This window comes from Cervus elaphus, chromosome 22 (assembly GCF_910594005.1).
Source record: "Cervus elaphus chromosome 22, mCerEla1.1, whole genome shotgun sequence".
Classification (NCBI taxonomy): domain Eukaryota; kingdom Metazoa; phylum Chordata; class Mammalia; order Artiodactyla; family Cervidae; genus Cervus; species Cervus elaphus.
Genome location: NC_057836.1, coordinates 30831677 through 30845244, shown reverse-complemented (window position 1 = coordinate 30845244; position 13568 = coordinate 30831677). Strand labels below are relative to the sequence as shown.

Below are 13568 nucleotides of genomic sequence, written 5' to 3'. Positions count from 1 at the left end.
GCAGTCCCTGGACTCTGAGCCAAAGCAGGATTCGACAGACCCTACGAAGGAGGTGCTTACATTCTCTTAAGTAATCCTCACAACGACCTCATGAGGTAAATGTTAATACCCCCATGTCACAGGCTAGTGAGTAGTTCAGTATTCTAACTGAAACGAGCCTGACTCCAAAGCTCTTTTTATTTTTATTTTGTTTTTACTTATTTTACGCACCTCATGTGGGATGTTAGTTCCCTGACCAGGGATAGAACCCTCGAACCCTGCATTGGAATTACAGAGTCTTAACCACTGGACCACCAGGGAAGTCCACCAAAGCTCCCCCCTTTCAAAAAAATTTCACTGTACTACCTCTCCAGCAATCTGATACGTGGACAGTCTCAGCAGGCTTTGGTTTCTCCCCTTGGCAGATTCTGTCATCAACTTTACACCCCTTTGCTTTGATTCTGATTTTTTTAACTGATATTTTTAAAAAGTGGTCATATTGATTCTATTAAAATTTGAATAGGAAAAAAGAGGATGGGTACACATTGGAAAAAAAAATTCACAAAATTCAATTGAACGTCTCAGGGTGACTTCCTCTCTCCCCAGAGAGAAATCCTCTCTCTGCCTTCTGTCTTCCCCCGAATCCCATTCTTTCAGCTCTTCATTCACAGGAGCTAAAGCTCCTCCTCCGAATCTCTTCATCTTGTGTAATCGACCCAGGAAAGAAGAGTTTAAAATAAAGCCAGAGAAGAGAGCACAGTGAAGCAAAAGTTCTATTCCAAAAACAAGTTCTGAGTGTCTGAGCAAAACTCCATTTATGCTCCCCTAAAATCATCTCTATGATCAAGGTCAAAAATCTTTCTCATTGTCATCAATAAGCATGACAATGGACATTGACAACTTAGATTACAAGGTTAATTTTAGAATAACTTCTTCTTTCTTTGGCCATTTCCTTATCCAGAAACTCCAAGTGCACACAGTAAAAAATAAAATTAAAAGCCTAAGATTCCTGTGTTTTTAGGGAGTCATTTACAGTTAACCTAAATGAGTAAAATAGCCCTGTGGAGACAAGGTAACTATAGTCACTGCTAAACTAAGATAGGTTTCTCCAGTTCCAGTGACTGGTGCTGTGAAGGTATGCAAATAGGATCTAGATTTTTCAGGAGAAAATAGAAACCCAAAGTTTTATGTTAAATTTCTCTTTTTTGAAAAATAATTACTCCTTTTATATTAAGCACTAGGAATCTGCCTGCAATGTGAGAGACCTGGGTTTGATCCCAGTTCGGGAAGATCCTCTGGCGAAGAGAATGATCACCCTCTCCAGTATTCCTGCCTGGAGAATGCCATGGACAGGGGAGCTTGGCCGACTATAGTCCATGGGGTCACAAAAAGTCAGACACAATCGAGCAACTAACACTTTCACTTTCACACTGAGTAAAATTCAGGTGACCGTATTGTGACTTCTGCCATAAAAGCTGAATTTTCTGGAGCTCTCTTTCAGCACCCTGCGGTCCCTCTTCCTGGGATCTTACTGTTCCCGTAACCTCAGTTACCAGTTTTGTCTGAGGTCAGTCCTCGGAGGTTCTGAGTAGGGAGTATATCTAACATCTTTTTGAACATCTGGCTGGTATTTCAAATGCACCATGGCTAAAACTGAAGTCAGTATAATCTCTCAAGTAAATCTACTTTCCCCCTGTTTCTTATTTTAGTACACTCCATGGCCATCTGCACAGATGCCAGGCTAGGCACCGAACTACCTTCCCCACGACCAGAACTCCAGGCCCTAAGATCCTGTGAACTCCTGTTTCGTGTGTGTGTCACTTGCTTCCACTATTTATTTATTATTTATTTATACTGAAGTATAGTTGATTTCTGAAAGAGATGGGAATACCAGACCACCTGACCTTCCTTCTTGAGAAGCCTGTATGCAGGTCAGGAAGCAACAGTTAAAACTGGACATAGAACAACAGACTGGTTCCCAATAGGAAAAGGAGTACGTCAAGGCTGTATATTGTCACCCTGCTTATTTAACTTATATGCAGAGTACATCATGAGAAATGCCAGGCTGGATGAAGCACAAGCTGGAATCAAGATTTCCAGGAGAAATATCAATAACCTCAGATATGCAGATGACACCACCCTTAAGGCAGAAAGAGAAGAAGAATTAAAGAGCCTCTTGATGAAAGTGAAAGAGGAGAGTAAAACTCAACATTCAAAACAAAACTTAAAACTCAACATTCAAAAAATAGAGGTCATGACATCTTGTCCCATCACTTCATGGCAAATAGATGGGAATACAATGGAAAGAGTGACAGACTTTATTTTCTTGGGCTTCAAAATCACTGTGGATGGTGACTGCAGCCATGAAATTAAAAGATGCTTGCTCTTTGGAAGAAAAGCTATGACCAACCTAGACAGTATATTAAAAATCAGAGACATTACTTTGCCAACAAAGGTCCATCTAGTCAAGGCTATTGTTTTTCCAGTAGTCATGTATGGATATGAGAGTTGGACTATAAAGAACACTGAGCACCGAAGAATGGATGCTTTCCAAATGTGGTGAGAAGACTCTTGAGAGTCCCTTGGACTGCAAGGAGATCAAACCAGTCCATCCTAAAGGAAATCAATCCTGAATATTCATTGGAAGGACTGATGCTGAAGCTGAAACTCCAATACTTTCGCCACCTGATGCAAAGAACTGACACATTGGAAAAGACCCTGATGCTGGAAAAGGTTGAAGGCAGGAGGAAAAGGCGATGACAGAGGATAAGATGGTTGGATGGCATCACTGACTTGATGGACATGAGTCTGAGCAAGCTCTGGGAGTCAGTGATTTACAGGGAAGACTGGCATGCTGCAGTCCATGGTGTTGCAAAGAGTCGGACATGACTGAGCGACTGAACTGATAGTTGCTTTACAGTGTTGTATTAGATTTGAGTTATATATATATATGTGTGTGTGTGTGTGTGTGTGTATGTATTATATATATATATTCTTTTCCAGATTATTTTCCCTAATAGGTTATTAGAAATTGTTGAGTATAGTTACCTGTGTTATACAGTAGGTTTTTGGTGATTATCTATTTTATATATCAGCCAGTCAGTTCAGTTGCTCGGTTGTATTCGACTCTGCGACCCCATGGACACACATAGTAATGTTTATATGCTAATCCCAAACTTAATTCATCCCTCCCTCCCACTTTGCCATTTGGTAACCATCAGTTTGTTTTCTATGTCTGTGGGTCTGTTTCTGTTTTATTAGTTCATTTGTATCAGTTTTTAGAGTCCATATATAAGCCATATCACAAGATACTTGTCTTTCCCTGTCTGACTTGCATGACTTACTGTGATAATTTCTAGGCCATGTTGCAAACAGCATTATTTCATTCTTTTTTTAACAGCTGAGTAATATTCCATTTTATGTATGTACCACATCTTCTTTGTCAATTCTTAAACATGTCCCCCATCCAAGTCTCTCTACTTCCATTGCTATCACTCTAATACAAATTACCACCATCTCTTGCATAGATCTGGGCTTCCCTGGTGGCTCAGATGGTAAAGAATCTGCCCACAAGGCAGGAGACCTGGTTTTGATCCCTAGGTCTGCAGGATCCCCTGCAGAAGGGCGTGGCCACCCACTCCAGTGTTCTTGCCTGGAGAATCCCCATGGACAGAGGAGCCTGGCGGGCTACAGTGCATGGAGTCACCAAGAGTCGGGCATGCCTGAGTACTTGCATAGATTACATTCAAGTCTTTTTTTTTTTATTGAGATTGGGTTTCATAGCCAGCATATAAGTGGAACATCTAGGTCAAAATATATGTGTCAACCCTCAGGCACATTCAGCCGGTGAGATGCTCAGGCTCTGAAAAGACCAGTTGTGGGAAATACAACCTTCTAGTTCCTTCTCATTCTAAGACATCCTCTCTTCTCACTTGGGATCCTCCCAAGCTATTTAAATTATTCTCTCTCTTTCTAGCTTCTCTTTGTCTTGCAGGTGCAATTGAATTTTAAGAATTTAGATGTTCATTTATGGGTATTCAAAAACTGCAAACACATCTTCTTTAGCCTCATCCCTCCATAATCTATTCTCCAGTGTTCAGTGAGAGTGATATTCGGAAAACATAAATCATCAGAATGATTCCATTTTCAAACTGGCACACCATGGAATCAGAAGCCGCTCACAAAACTTGTCTGAAAAAAATCCCCACACTCCTATGTGATTTCTTCTAATTTTTCATTAAGCTATTACACAAGGGTATTAACTTTCTGAGAGCTCATTGGGCTTACAATTTATGCACTCTACTGTGTGTGTGCATGTTTGCTAAGTCACTTCACTTATGTCTGACTCTTTTCGACCCTATGGACTATAGCCCACCAGGCTCCTCTGTCTGTGTGGGATTCTTCAGGCAAGAATACTAAAGTGGGTCACCATGCCTTCCACCAGGGGGTTTTCCCAACCCAGGGATTGAACCCACATTTCTTAAGTCTCCTGCAGTGGCAGCCGGGTTCTTTACCAACAGGACCATCTTGGGAAGCCCGTGTGTGTACTCTGTCTCAACTTAAAATTTAAATATATGTAAAAATTAAATTTAAAAAATTAATTCTATCATGGTTTTTCCTTGCTCTCATGATAAATTCATAACTCCTTTTCTCTCTCTCTTTTTTTTTTTTACCAACTTTATTGAGATGTAATTGACACGTAACATTTAAGTTTTTAAGTTTAAGTTTTACTACATGATGATTTGATGAATTTATGTATTGTGAAATCATTACTACAGTAGGGGTAATTAATACCTCTTTCACCTCATATAATTACCTTGGTTATAGCATTCAAGATCTACTCCTCTACCAACATCAAGTATGTAATAGCATTGCTAACTATAATCATCATGCTGTACATTTGACCCCCAGAACTTATTCATTTTGTAACTGGAAATTTGTATCCTTTTACCAACATCTCCCTATTTTTCCCAGCCCCTAGCCCCTGGCAATCACCAATCAACACTGTTTCTATAAGTCTGGCTTTTTTTAGATTGCACACGTGGTAGTTGTGTTTCTCTGTCTGACTTATTTCACTTAGCATAATGCCTTCAAGGTCCATCTGCGGTGTTAAAAATGGCAAACTGTCCTTTCTCACAGTTAATATTCCATTGCACACACATATATACATATATACATATATATATATACACACATCACATTTTCTTTATCTATTCATCTATCAGTGAATACTAAGGTTGTTTCCACATCTTGGCTATGGCAAATAATGCTCCAAAGAACATGAGGATGGAGTTATCTTTTCCAGTTAGCATTTCTATTTCCTTCAGATAAATACCCAGAGTGCAATTGCTGAATCATATGGTAGTTCTCGGTTTTTTGAACTGTTTTCCACAGTGACTACATTAATTTACATTCCCATCATCAGTGTCTGAGGATTTCATTTCCTCCACATCCTTACCAGGACTAATCATTTTTGGTCCATTTGATAATAGCCTTTCTAACAGGTGCGAGGTGGTATCCATAGTGGTTTTGACTTGCATTTCCCTGATGATTAGTGATGTTGAGTACCTTCTCGTGTACCTGATGGCCACCTGTATGTCCTCTTTGGAAAAACGTCTATTCAGATCCTCTGCCAATTTTTAAATCAAGTTTTTTTTGTTTGTTTGTTTGTTTTTTGGTATTCAGTTATATGAGTTTCTTATATACTATCACACAAACGATTTGCAAATATTTTCTCCCTTCATAGTTTGCTTTTTTATTTTGTTGATGGTTTCCTATTCTGTGAAGAAGCTTTTTAATTTGAAATAATCCCACTTGTTTATTTTTGCTTTTGTTGCCTTTGCTCTTGTTGTTAAATCCAAAAAAACATTGTCAAGACTGATGTCAAGAAGCTTATTTATTATGCTTTCTTCTATGAGTTTTATGGTTTCAGGTCTTATATTTAAGTCTTTAACCCATTTTGAGTTAACTTTTGAGTATGATATGAGAGAGCAGCCTAATGTCATTCTTTTGCATGCGGCTGTCAGCCTTCTCAACACCATTTATTAAGACCGTCCTATGCCCATTGTTTATTCTTGGTTCCTTTGTCATAAATTTATTTCTGGATTTCATTCTTTCTGAAACAATTGTCTTTAAAAAAAATATTTCTGTATTTATTTATTTGTCTGTGTTGGGCCTTAGTTGTGGCACTCTGGCTCTCTTATCCAGAGTGCGCAAGCTCAGTAGTTGCACTACATGGGCTAAGTTGCTCTATGGCCTGTGGGATCCCAGTTCCCTGACCAGGAATTGAACCCAGGTCCCCTGCATTGGAAGGTGGATTCTAAACCACTGGACCACCAGGGAAGTCCCTTTCTGATATAATTATAATTGGAATTGTATTCTTAACTTCTCTTTCTCACAGTTTGTTATTAGTGTATAGAAATGCAACAGATTTTGGTATTGATTTTTTATCCTTCAGCTTTACTGAATTCCTTTATTAGCTCTAACATATTTTTGGTTTAGTTTTTAGGGTTTTCTATATATAATATCATGCCATCCTCAAAGTGTGACAGTTTTACTTCTTTTCTGATTTCCTTCTGTTTCTCTTTCTTGGGAGATCATTCTCAATATCTAGTTGTGTTAATTCTACTGTTACCTGTGTTTAATTAATCACTTTCAAAGTCCTTTAATTACTTGTTTCATACTGACTTTTCCTGCTAGAATGTAAACTTCATGAAGTCAAGGATTCTGGTCACAGTCCCTGAGACATTGCATTTAATTCTCTATTTTAATCTTATTTTTGTAGTGACAACAGTAGCCCATGCATAATAAGCTACAGACAATTAACAAGTGAGAGCGTAAAAGTGAACTATAGAGAGCTGCCAGCTTGGAAAGTCACTCTCTATACTTTAGGAAGAAAAAGATCAAATGTTAATGTCTTTTTGAGAAGAAAACAGGAGATTATCTATGGAAGGAGTAAAGTACTACATTCTAGAATCTGTTACTGATAGAAAATCTTCATTATCCTCAGATTCCAAGCCTCTTCTCTTGCCCTCCTCGATATTCCCTTTTTTTTTTTTCTTTTTTGTAGAGAAAACTGAGAAATCTTTTCAGAGCATAAATAAGATCACATTGCTACCCCGCATAAAATCAGTCAATGATTTTCCAAGTCAACCAAAATAAAATGCAAGTTCTCAAACAGCATTTCTTTTATTTGTTCTCTGCTTTTGTCTCTTTTCCCCCTCCAGACTTCTCATTCATTTTGCTCTGGGCCACAAGCACATTGGCCTTTCTGTTGCTGTGTGACTTAAAGGCATTACTCTCTCTTCTCCCCCATCTTCAAGTGTAGCCTCTTTTCATTTTCTGCATCTCAATTCATGTAACACTTCCTCAGAGTCATCTTCCTTGCCCTCTCCAGCTGAAGCATCCATTTCTGTCAAATGGCACCCTCTACCATTGTGGTTTTTCCTCTTTGGAAACTTTGGCTTACATGATTAATGTCTGTCTATTCACACAGAGGCAGAGACTTGTCTACCGTCTATAGAAAATACCCTCAGCTCCTACAATAGTAGTACACAGTAGGTGCTCCATATATGTGTTAATAGAATCCTTCTGGATATGCAGGTGAGGGCTAATCAAGCCTTGGAAATCCTAAAGACTTCCAAGAAGATTGCAAAATTGCAAAGCAAATGTGTGGTTTTCTAAATGTATCTAGTGACCTCTGCTGGAATACTTACCAAGGAAACCATCTAGGAATCCTTTTCTTTTTCCTCTCAATTTCCCTCTCACCTCTCTCTTTTTGGTTATCCTCACAGTTATGGTTTATTACAGGGAAAACCCAGAGATTAAAATCACCCAAGAGAAGAGCAGCAATAAGGCAGAATCTAGGAAAAGTACTATTAATAAATATGGAGCTCCCATTGTCCTCTCCCCATGGAATCTTGTACTTGTTCTTTTCCTGGGATCTGCGTGCTACACATGGAATATTGTCACTATGGAAGCACACCTGAGCCTCACTGTTCAGAGTTCTTATTTGTTTAAACTCTCTTTAATTGAATGTATAGTTTTTTTGCGGATTTTTTTTGGCCACCTTACACGCAGCTGCAAGATCTTACTTCCCTGGTGTTGTTTAGTTACTAAGTCGTGTCTGACTCTTTTGTGACCCCATAGACTGTAGACCACCAGGCTCCTCGCTCTATGGGATTTCCCAGGCAAGAATACTGAAGTGGGTTGCCATTTCCTTCTCCAGGGGTTCTTCCCTACCCAGGGATTGAACACATGTCCCCTGCATTGGCAGATGGATTCTTTATCACTGAGCCACCAGGAAAGCCCTTACTTCCCTGACCAGGGATCAAATCCCAGCCCCCTGCAGTGGAAGCTTGGAGTATGACCACCAGGGAAGTCCCTGAAGAATAGTTCGTTTACAATGTTGCATTAGTTTCAGGTGGACAGCAAAGTGATTCATGTTATCTTTTTGAATCGGAGTTTTCTCCAGATATATGCCCAGGAGTGGAATTACAGGATTGTGGTAACAATTTTTAGCTTTTTAAGGAATCTCCATACTGTTCTGCATAGAGGCTGTGCAAATGTACATTCCCACCAACAGTGTGGGAGTGTTGCCTTTTTTCCCTCACCCTCTCCAGCATTTACCTGTAGACTTTTTAATGATGGACATTCTGATTGGTGTGAGATGATACCTCATTGTAGCCCTGATTTGCATTTCTCCAGTAATTAGTGGCTGAGCATCCTTTCATGTAGGGCTTCCCCAGTGGCTCAGCAGTAGAGAATCCACCTGCAGTAGAGGAGCCACAGGAGACATGGCTCCCCTGTGAGGGGAGGATCCTCTGGAGGAGGGCGTGGCAACCCCCTCCAGTATTCTTGCCTGGAGAATCCCATGGACGGGGAGCCTGGTGGGCTACAGTCCATAGGATGGCAACGAGTCGGACATGACTGAAGTGACTTAGCACACATACACATCCTTTCATGTGCCTGTTGGCTGTCTGTATATCTTCTTTGGAGAAATGTCTGTTTAGGTCTTCCACCCATTTTTTTGATTGGGTTGTTTGGGTTTTAGATATTAAGGTGCATATCACCTCTTTTTACTGAATGATAAAATGTTGGTGTGAGTGTAAAATTAGAGCTCAGGAACTGTTGAGAGTTTTTCTCCCGTCTTGGAGAAATCCCACCCTCCTTTCTGTCTAGATATCTGTTCTCTTTTGGCTCCCAGTTAATCAGTTTGTCCTTTTAGCACAAATCTTAAAGGAGAGTATTCACGAATATAAGAAACAGAGAACTTTCTCTGTTTCTCCTCTAAATCTTATTGCATAAATGATTTCATTCTTTTCATATATATCTGAAGGAAAGCAAATTCATCCAGAAAAATGTGGATTGATAAAGGTATTTTCCATGGACATATTTCAATGGAAGTATGTTCATGGAAAATATATATATTTTTTCCTGAAAGAGTGTAAAAGGAGCTGAGAATTATGCCTTAAATTTGTAATTCTCTGCGAAGTCCATGAGATTTATTTCTGCTGGTTTACCTCATATGAGAATCTACCAAAGCCTGTGATCTCCCAGCTCTGAACCTCTGCGTCCCTAACACGCACCACTCCTGGGATTACAGTTCACCAAAAGAGAGACCAAAAGTTCCAGAGAACTGAAGAAAGAATGCTTCAATGTCAATCGCTATCTGTGACATCCCTAGGTGGGCTGCCTCAGTGGGAAAATATGGTTCATTCATTTCACCTCTGTTGACTCAGGGAGCAATTTTGAAAAAGACATTCACTGCTAAAAAGCAAAGAATTGACAAAGTGTGTCCTGGTGTCAGGAATAATAGGTTCAAGGGTTATATTACTTTGGGTTAGTATTTACAAGGGTTAGTTTACTTTGAGGGATTGTTAGGAAATGAAGGGTTGTTCATTGTTAGGAAATGAAGGGTTGAGAGTGTTGGTATTTGAGGCAAAGCCCCAGGTGAAAGCCAACAGCCAGGAATTTAAAAAATCCTAAGTAATGAGAGTGAGAGTGAAATAATCAGGAGGTGATCTGATTGTACTTTCAAAAATTCTTTGCTTGTTCTGTGTATGATATGACTATATGCACACGTGTTTATTGCAGAAAATTTGTAGGATAACAGTGAACAGAAAAGATCACCTAAATATTAATCATCATCACTACCACCTAAAGAAAACCATTGTAAGAATTTTGTTTATATTTATTCCTATCTTTCCCATCCATTGAATTATTCTTTATAATATTTGAGGTAAATTGACTAAAATTAATTTCTCATTAAATGATTTCTCATTAAAATGATCTGGTGATCACTGATCAAAATTACATTCTTTGTATATTATACCTAAAGACATCCTGGTATTTATACTTTTTCATAAGGAAAGTTTTAAGAAAAGTAATCAAGGAAAGGGGAACCAAGATCAAAGTTTATCATCAAAATTCAATTTGTCAATGTGGAATAAAACAATTAGAAAAAATGTTTTTATTGATCTAAAAATCGGAATCAGAAGAAAAAATAACACTTAGGAAATCTAAAGAGACTTAAAGCTTAGAAACATGTCCTAGTCAATTCTACATGTAACCTACAATGATCTGCATACTTTATAAGTGGAATTGCTATTCCTGGATCACTTTGGAGGTGATGAAATAAGTTCCAGTGACTGTGTGAGTCTAGGAGTTTGTTCTAGAGGACAAGGGTTAAAGGTCCGTGCTAACGTCACGATGAGCCTGTAAAGATTCCGTTATCCTAAGAGTGTTTACCTAAGCCCTAAGCTGGTGGGTTTTACTTGTGATTGCTCTGGGTTATTTGGGTAGATATTGATCAGAGATAGTGTCCTCACTGGACCTCCCCAGAAAGAGTGTAAAAGGAGCTGAGAATTCCGCCTTCCATTGGGAATTCTCTGGGAAGTCCGAGAGATTTATTTCTGCTGGTTTACTTCATATGAGAAGCTACCAAAGTCTGCCATCTCCCAGCTCTGAACCTCTGCGTCCCTAACACGCATCACTCCTAGGCTAACCGTTCTCCGAGAGAGAGACCAGAAGTGCCGGAAAACTGAAGGAAGAATGCTTCGAGGTCGATCGCTATCTGTGACATCCCTAGGTGGGCTGCCTCGGTGGGAAGCCGGACTTCCTGTGGAGAATTTACTGCTCTTTGAAGTCTCTTGGGAAGTGACCAATAAAGGTTTGTACTACCCCCTGAGGCAGCTCTTTGCCAGATCACTGAAGAATGTAAATTAGGAATTCACGGAACGCACTCTAGTGAGAATGAACTGCCCTTGTGAGTGAGGAAAGTATTCAAACCGAACATAGATTTAGACGAGGTTTAACCTCGTTTATTTCAACAGGCGATGAAAATTTACACTGGTGTACGTGTTGAAAGGGAGACAACTGAAAATATTAGTCTTGGTCAGGGAATGCACGTTTAAATTAAAATTAGAAATTCAAGTTATGACAAAAATAGAGATATAGAATTAATATTTACTTTTTGGGTTTCATGATTATTTTTTTCAGGAACAAACTTCAATTTTGTAGTTTATTTTAGGAAGAATTGTGCCTGATCAGGACTAATTAGAAATTTCAACCCCTGTTGAAAGGATCTGAAATATACATGTGCTCTGTTAGCAAGTATGTGAAATATTTAATAACATTTCTAATAATTCAAGATTAGCTTGGAATTAAAGTTTTAACTTAGAAGAAGTTCTGAAGGTATAATATTGACCTCCTATTAAGAATAATGCATGTAGTTTTTTCTTCAATACTATATAAACATAGAAATTATAAGATAAGGGAAATCAAATTAACAAAATTAGAACAATTTCCTAGTGAGATGTAACCTCTTTTATGCTGGATTAGAGAAGGCAAGGCAGAGAACTGTGGCCTAAACTTTTTAATGATAAAGGTACCTGTAAAATTCTTAAAAAACAATTCCTTGTGGGTTGATAATGTCTAGTTTAAAAGTCTCAGACTATTACCACTAAAACTGAAGGAATATTGGTAAAGAAAAAGCAACAGTTGTGAAGACTGAGTTTTTCAAGGTCAAGGAAAACCAGCCCAAATGATTGTTGGATGAAGGCAGTGATAATGTGTGGAATTTAAAGGATCTGAAACGAAAATATGTATCTATTATATATTCATTTAGGGGGAAATTATATTTTTTGTTTTTGTTGCTTATGCTTATTGCAATAATTTAAAGGATCTGAAATATACATGAATGTGAAAATTACATATTCCCTTTAGCTAATCAGAACCAGCAAAACCTCAAAATCAAAGAAATTACATTTAGCATCTGTTCTGATTTTTACCTTATGCTCAGTGTTCACTCTCATGCATATGCATTCAAAAAATTCATAAACTCATAAATAAAAATAAATTCTTCCTAGGTAGAAATGTACAGAATGAATGTAAGAGAACAAAGCACTGTCTTCCTCTTTGTAGTTTACTGAGTAAGAGGCAAAGAGGACAGAAACCTTAATATGGAAAAGCCAAGTGTTTTTCAATCAGCTTGTTCCTAATGTTCTTTTTCCAGTCACAAGATTTTTAAATATGCCCAAAGCTCCTGGGAGCAGAGCCATCTTTACTACGCATAAATCCCAGCCTGTGACTTGAAATAGAGATTTTTCTCTGCCTAACAAGCAGGCATTCAAGGATATAGCTTATTGGTGGAAAAGAAACGGGGCGGGGGGCCTCTTTTGCACCAAGAATCTGTTCAGAAGAGTTCTGTGTGGGTTCTTCTTTTTGGTTTGTTTTTAAATAGTTATTTATTTGTTTATTTTTACTACTTTGGGCTGTGCTGGATCTTCATTGTTGCGCGGGCTTTTCTCTGGTTGCAGAGGGCGGAAGCTACTCTCTGGTTGTGGTGCTTGAGCTTCTCTTGTTCCAGAGCACAGGCTCTAGGGAACACAGGCTTCAGCAGCTGCGGCATGTGGGCTCAGTAGCTGTGGTTCCCGGGTTCTAGGGCAGAGGCTCAATAGTCGCGGTACACGGGCCAAGTTGCTCCGTGGCATGTGGGATCTTCCTGAATAAGGGATTGAACCCATGTCTCCTGCATTCTCTGCCTCTGAGCCGACAGAGAAGCCCTTGTGTGGGTTCTTCTGAGCAGAATGCTTCCCCTTCCTTCCTTTTCTCTCCTTTTAGCAAATGTTAACAGGGTATTGTCTCCTGGTGCTGGGCCCACAATGGCAACACTGACTGTTCCCCATCCCCCAGGCTGACTCTTCCAGCCTGATGACATGCATGCTGCTCTCAGGGCCTGGAACAGTGCCTGGTGCATAGAAAATGCTCAATGGATATTTTTTCTTTTGAATGAAGGAATAAATACATTTATTTTTCAACTTCTAAGCTGCCTTTGATACTGTTTTTCTTTCATTTCCCGTGCAGGATAAAGGGAATTTTCTTGTCGAGAGGAAACCCATTAAAATGATTTACCCAATCACTTCAATATCTCCTTCAATCTTTATTCCTTCAATATTTATCTCCTGCAATATTTATTATAGTCTGATTTTATTACATTTTTATATAAATGGACAATTATTGTGTGCATCTCTGACAAGACATTGACACTATAGTTTCTTTGAATTTGAATTTTACTTTGAGTTTTTATT

General features: G+C 38.8%; 1 protein-coding gene across 3 annotated transcripts in view; it reads left to right on the top strand.

Moving 5' to 3' along the window:
• The first annotated feature begins 10716 nt into the window (after positions 1 to 10716).
• Positions 10717 to 13568, top strand: part of GYS2 (glycogen synthase 2) — a 60973-nt gene continuing 58121 nt past the window's right edge. Inside the window, exon 1 of one of the 3 annotated variants that reach the window (XM_043882311.1) lies at positions 10717 to 11149. In XM_043882311.1, coding sequence (XP_043738246.1) covers positions 11032 to 11149 — 118 coding nt within the window. In that variant the 5' untranslated portion in view covers positions 10717 to 11031. The remainder of the gene's footprint in view (positions 11150 to 13568) is intronic. The other 2 variants (XM_043882309.1, XM_043882310.1) reach the window with 2 other exon arrangements.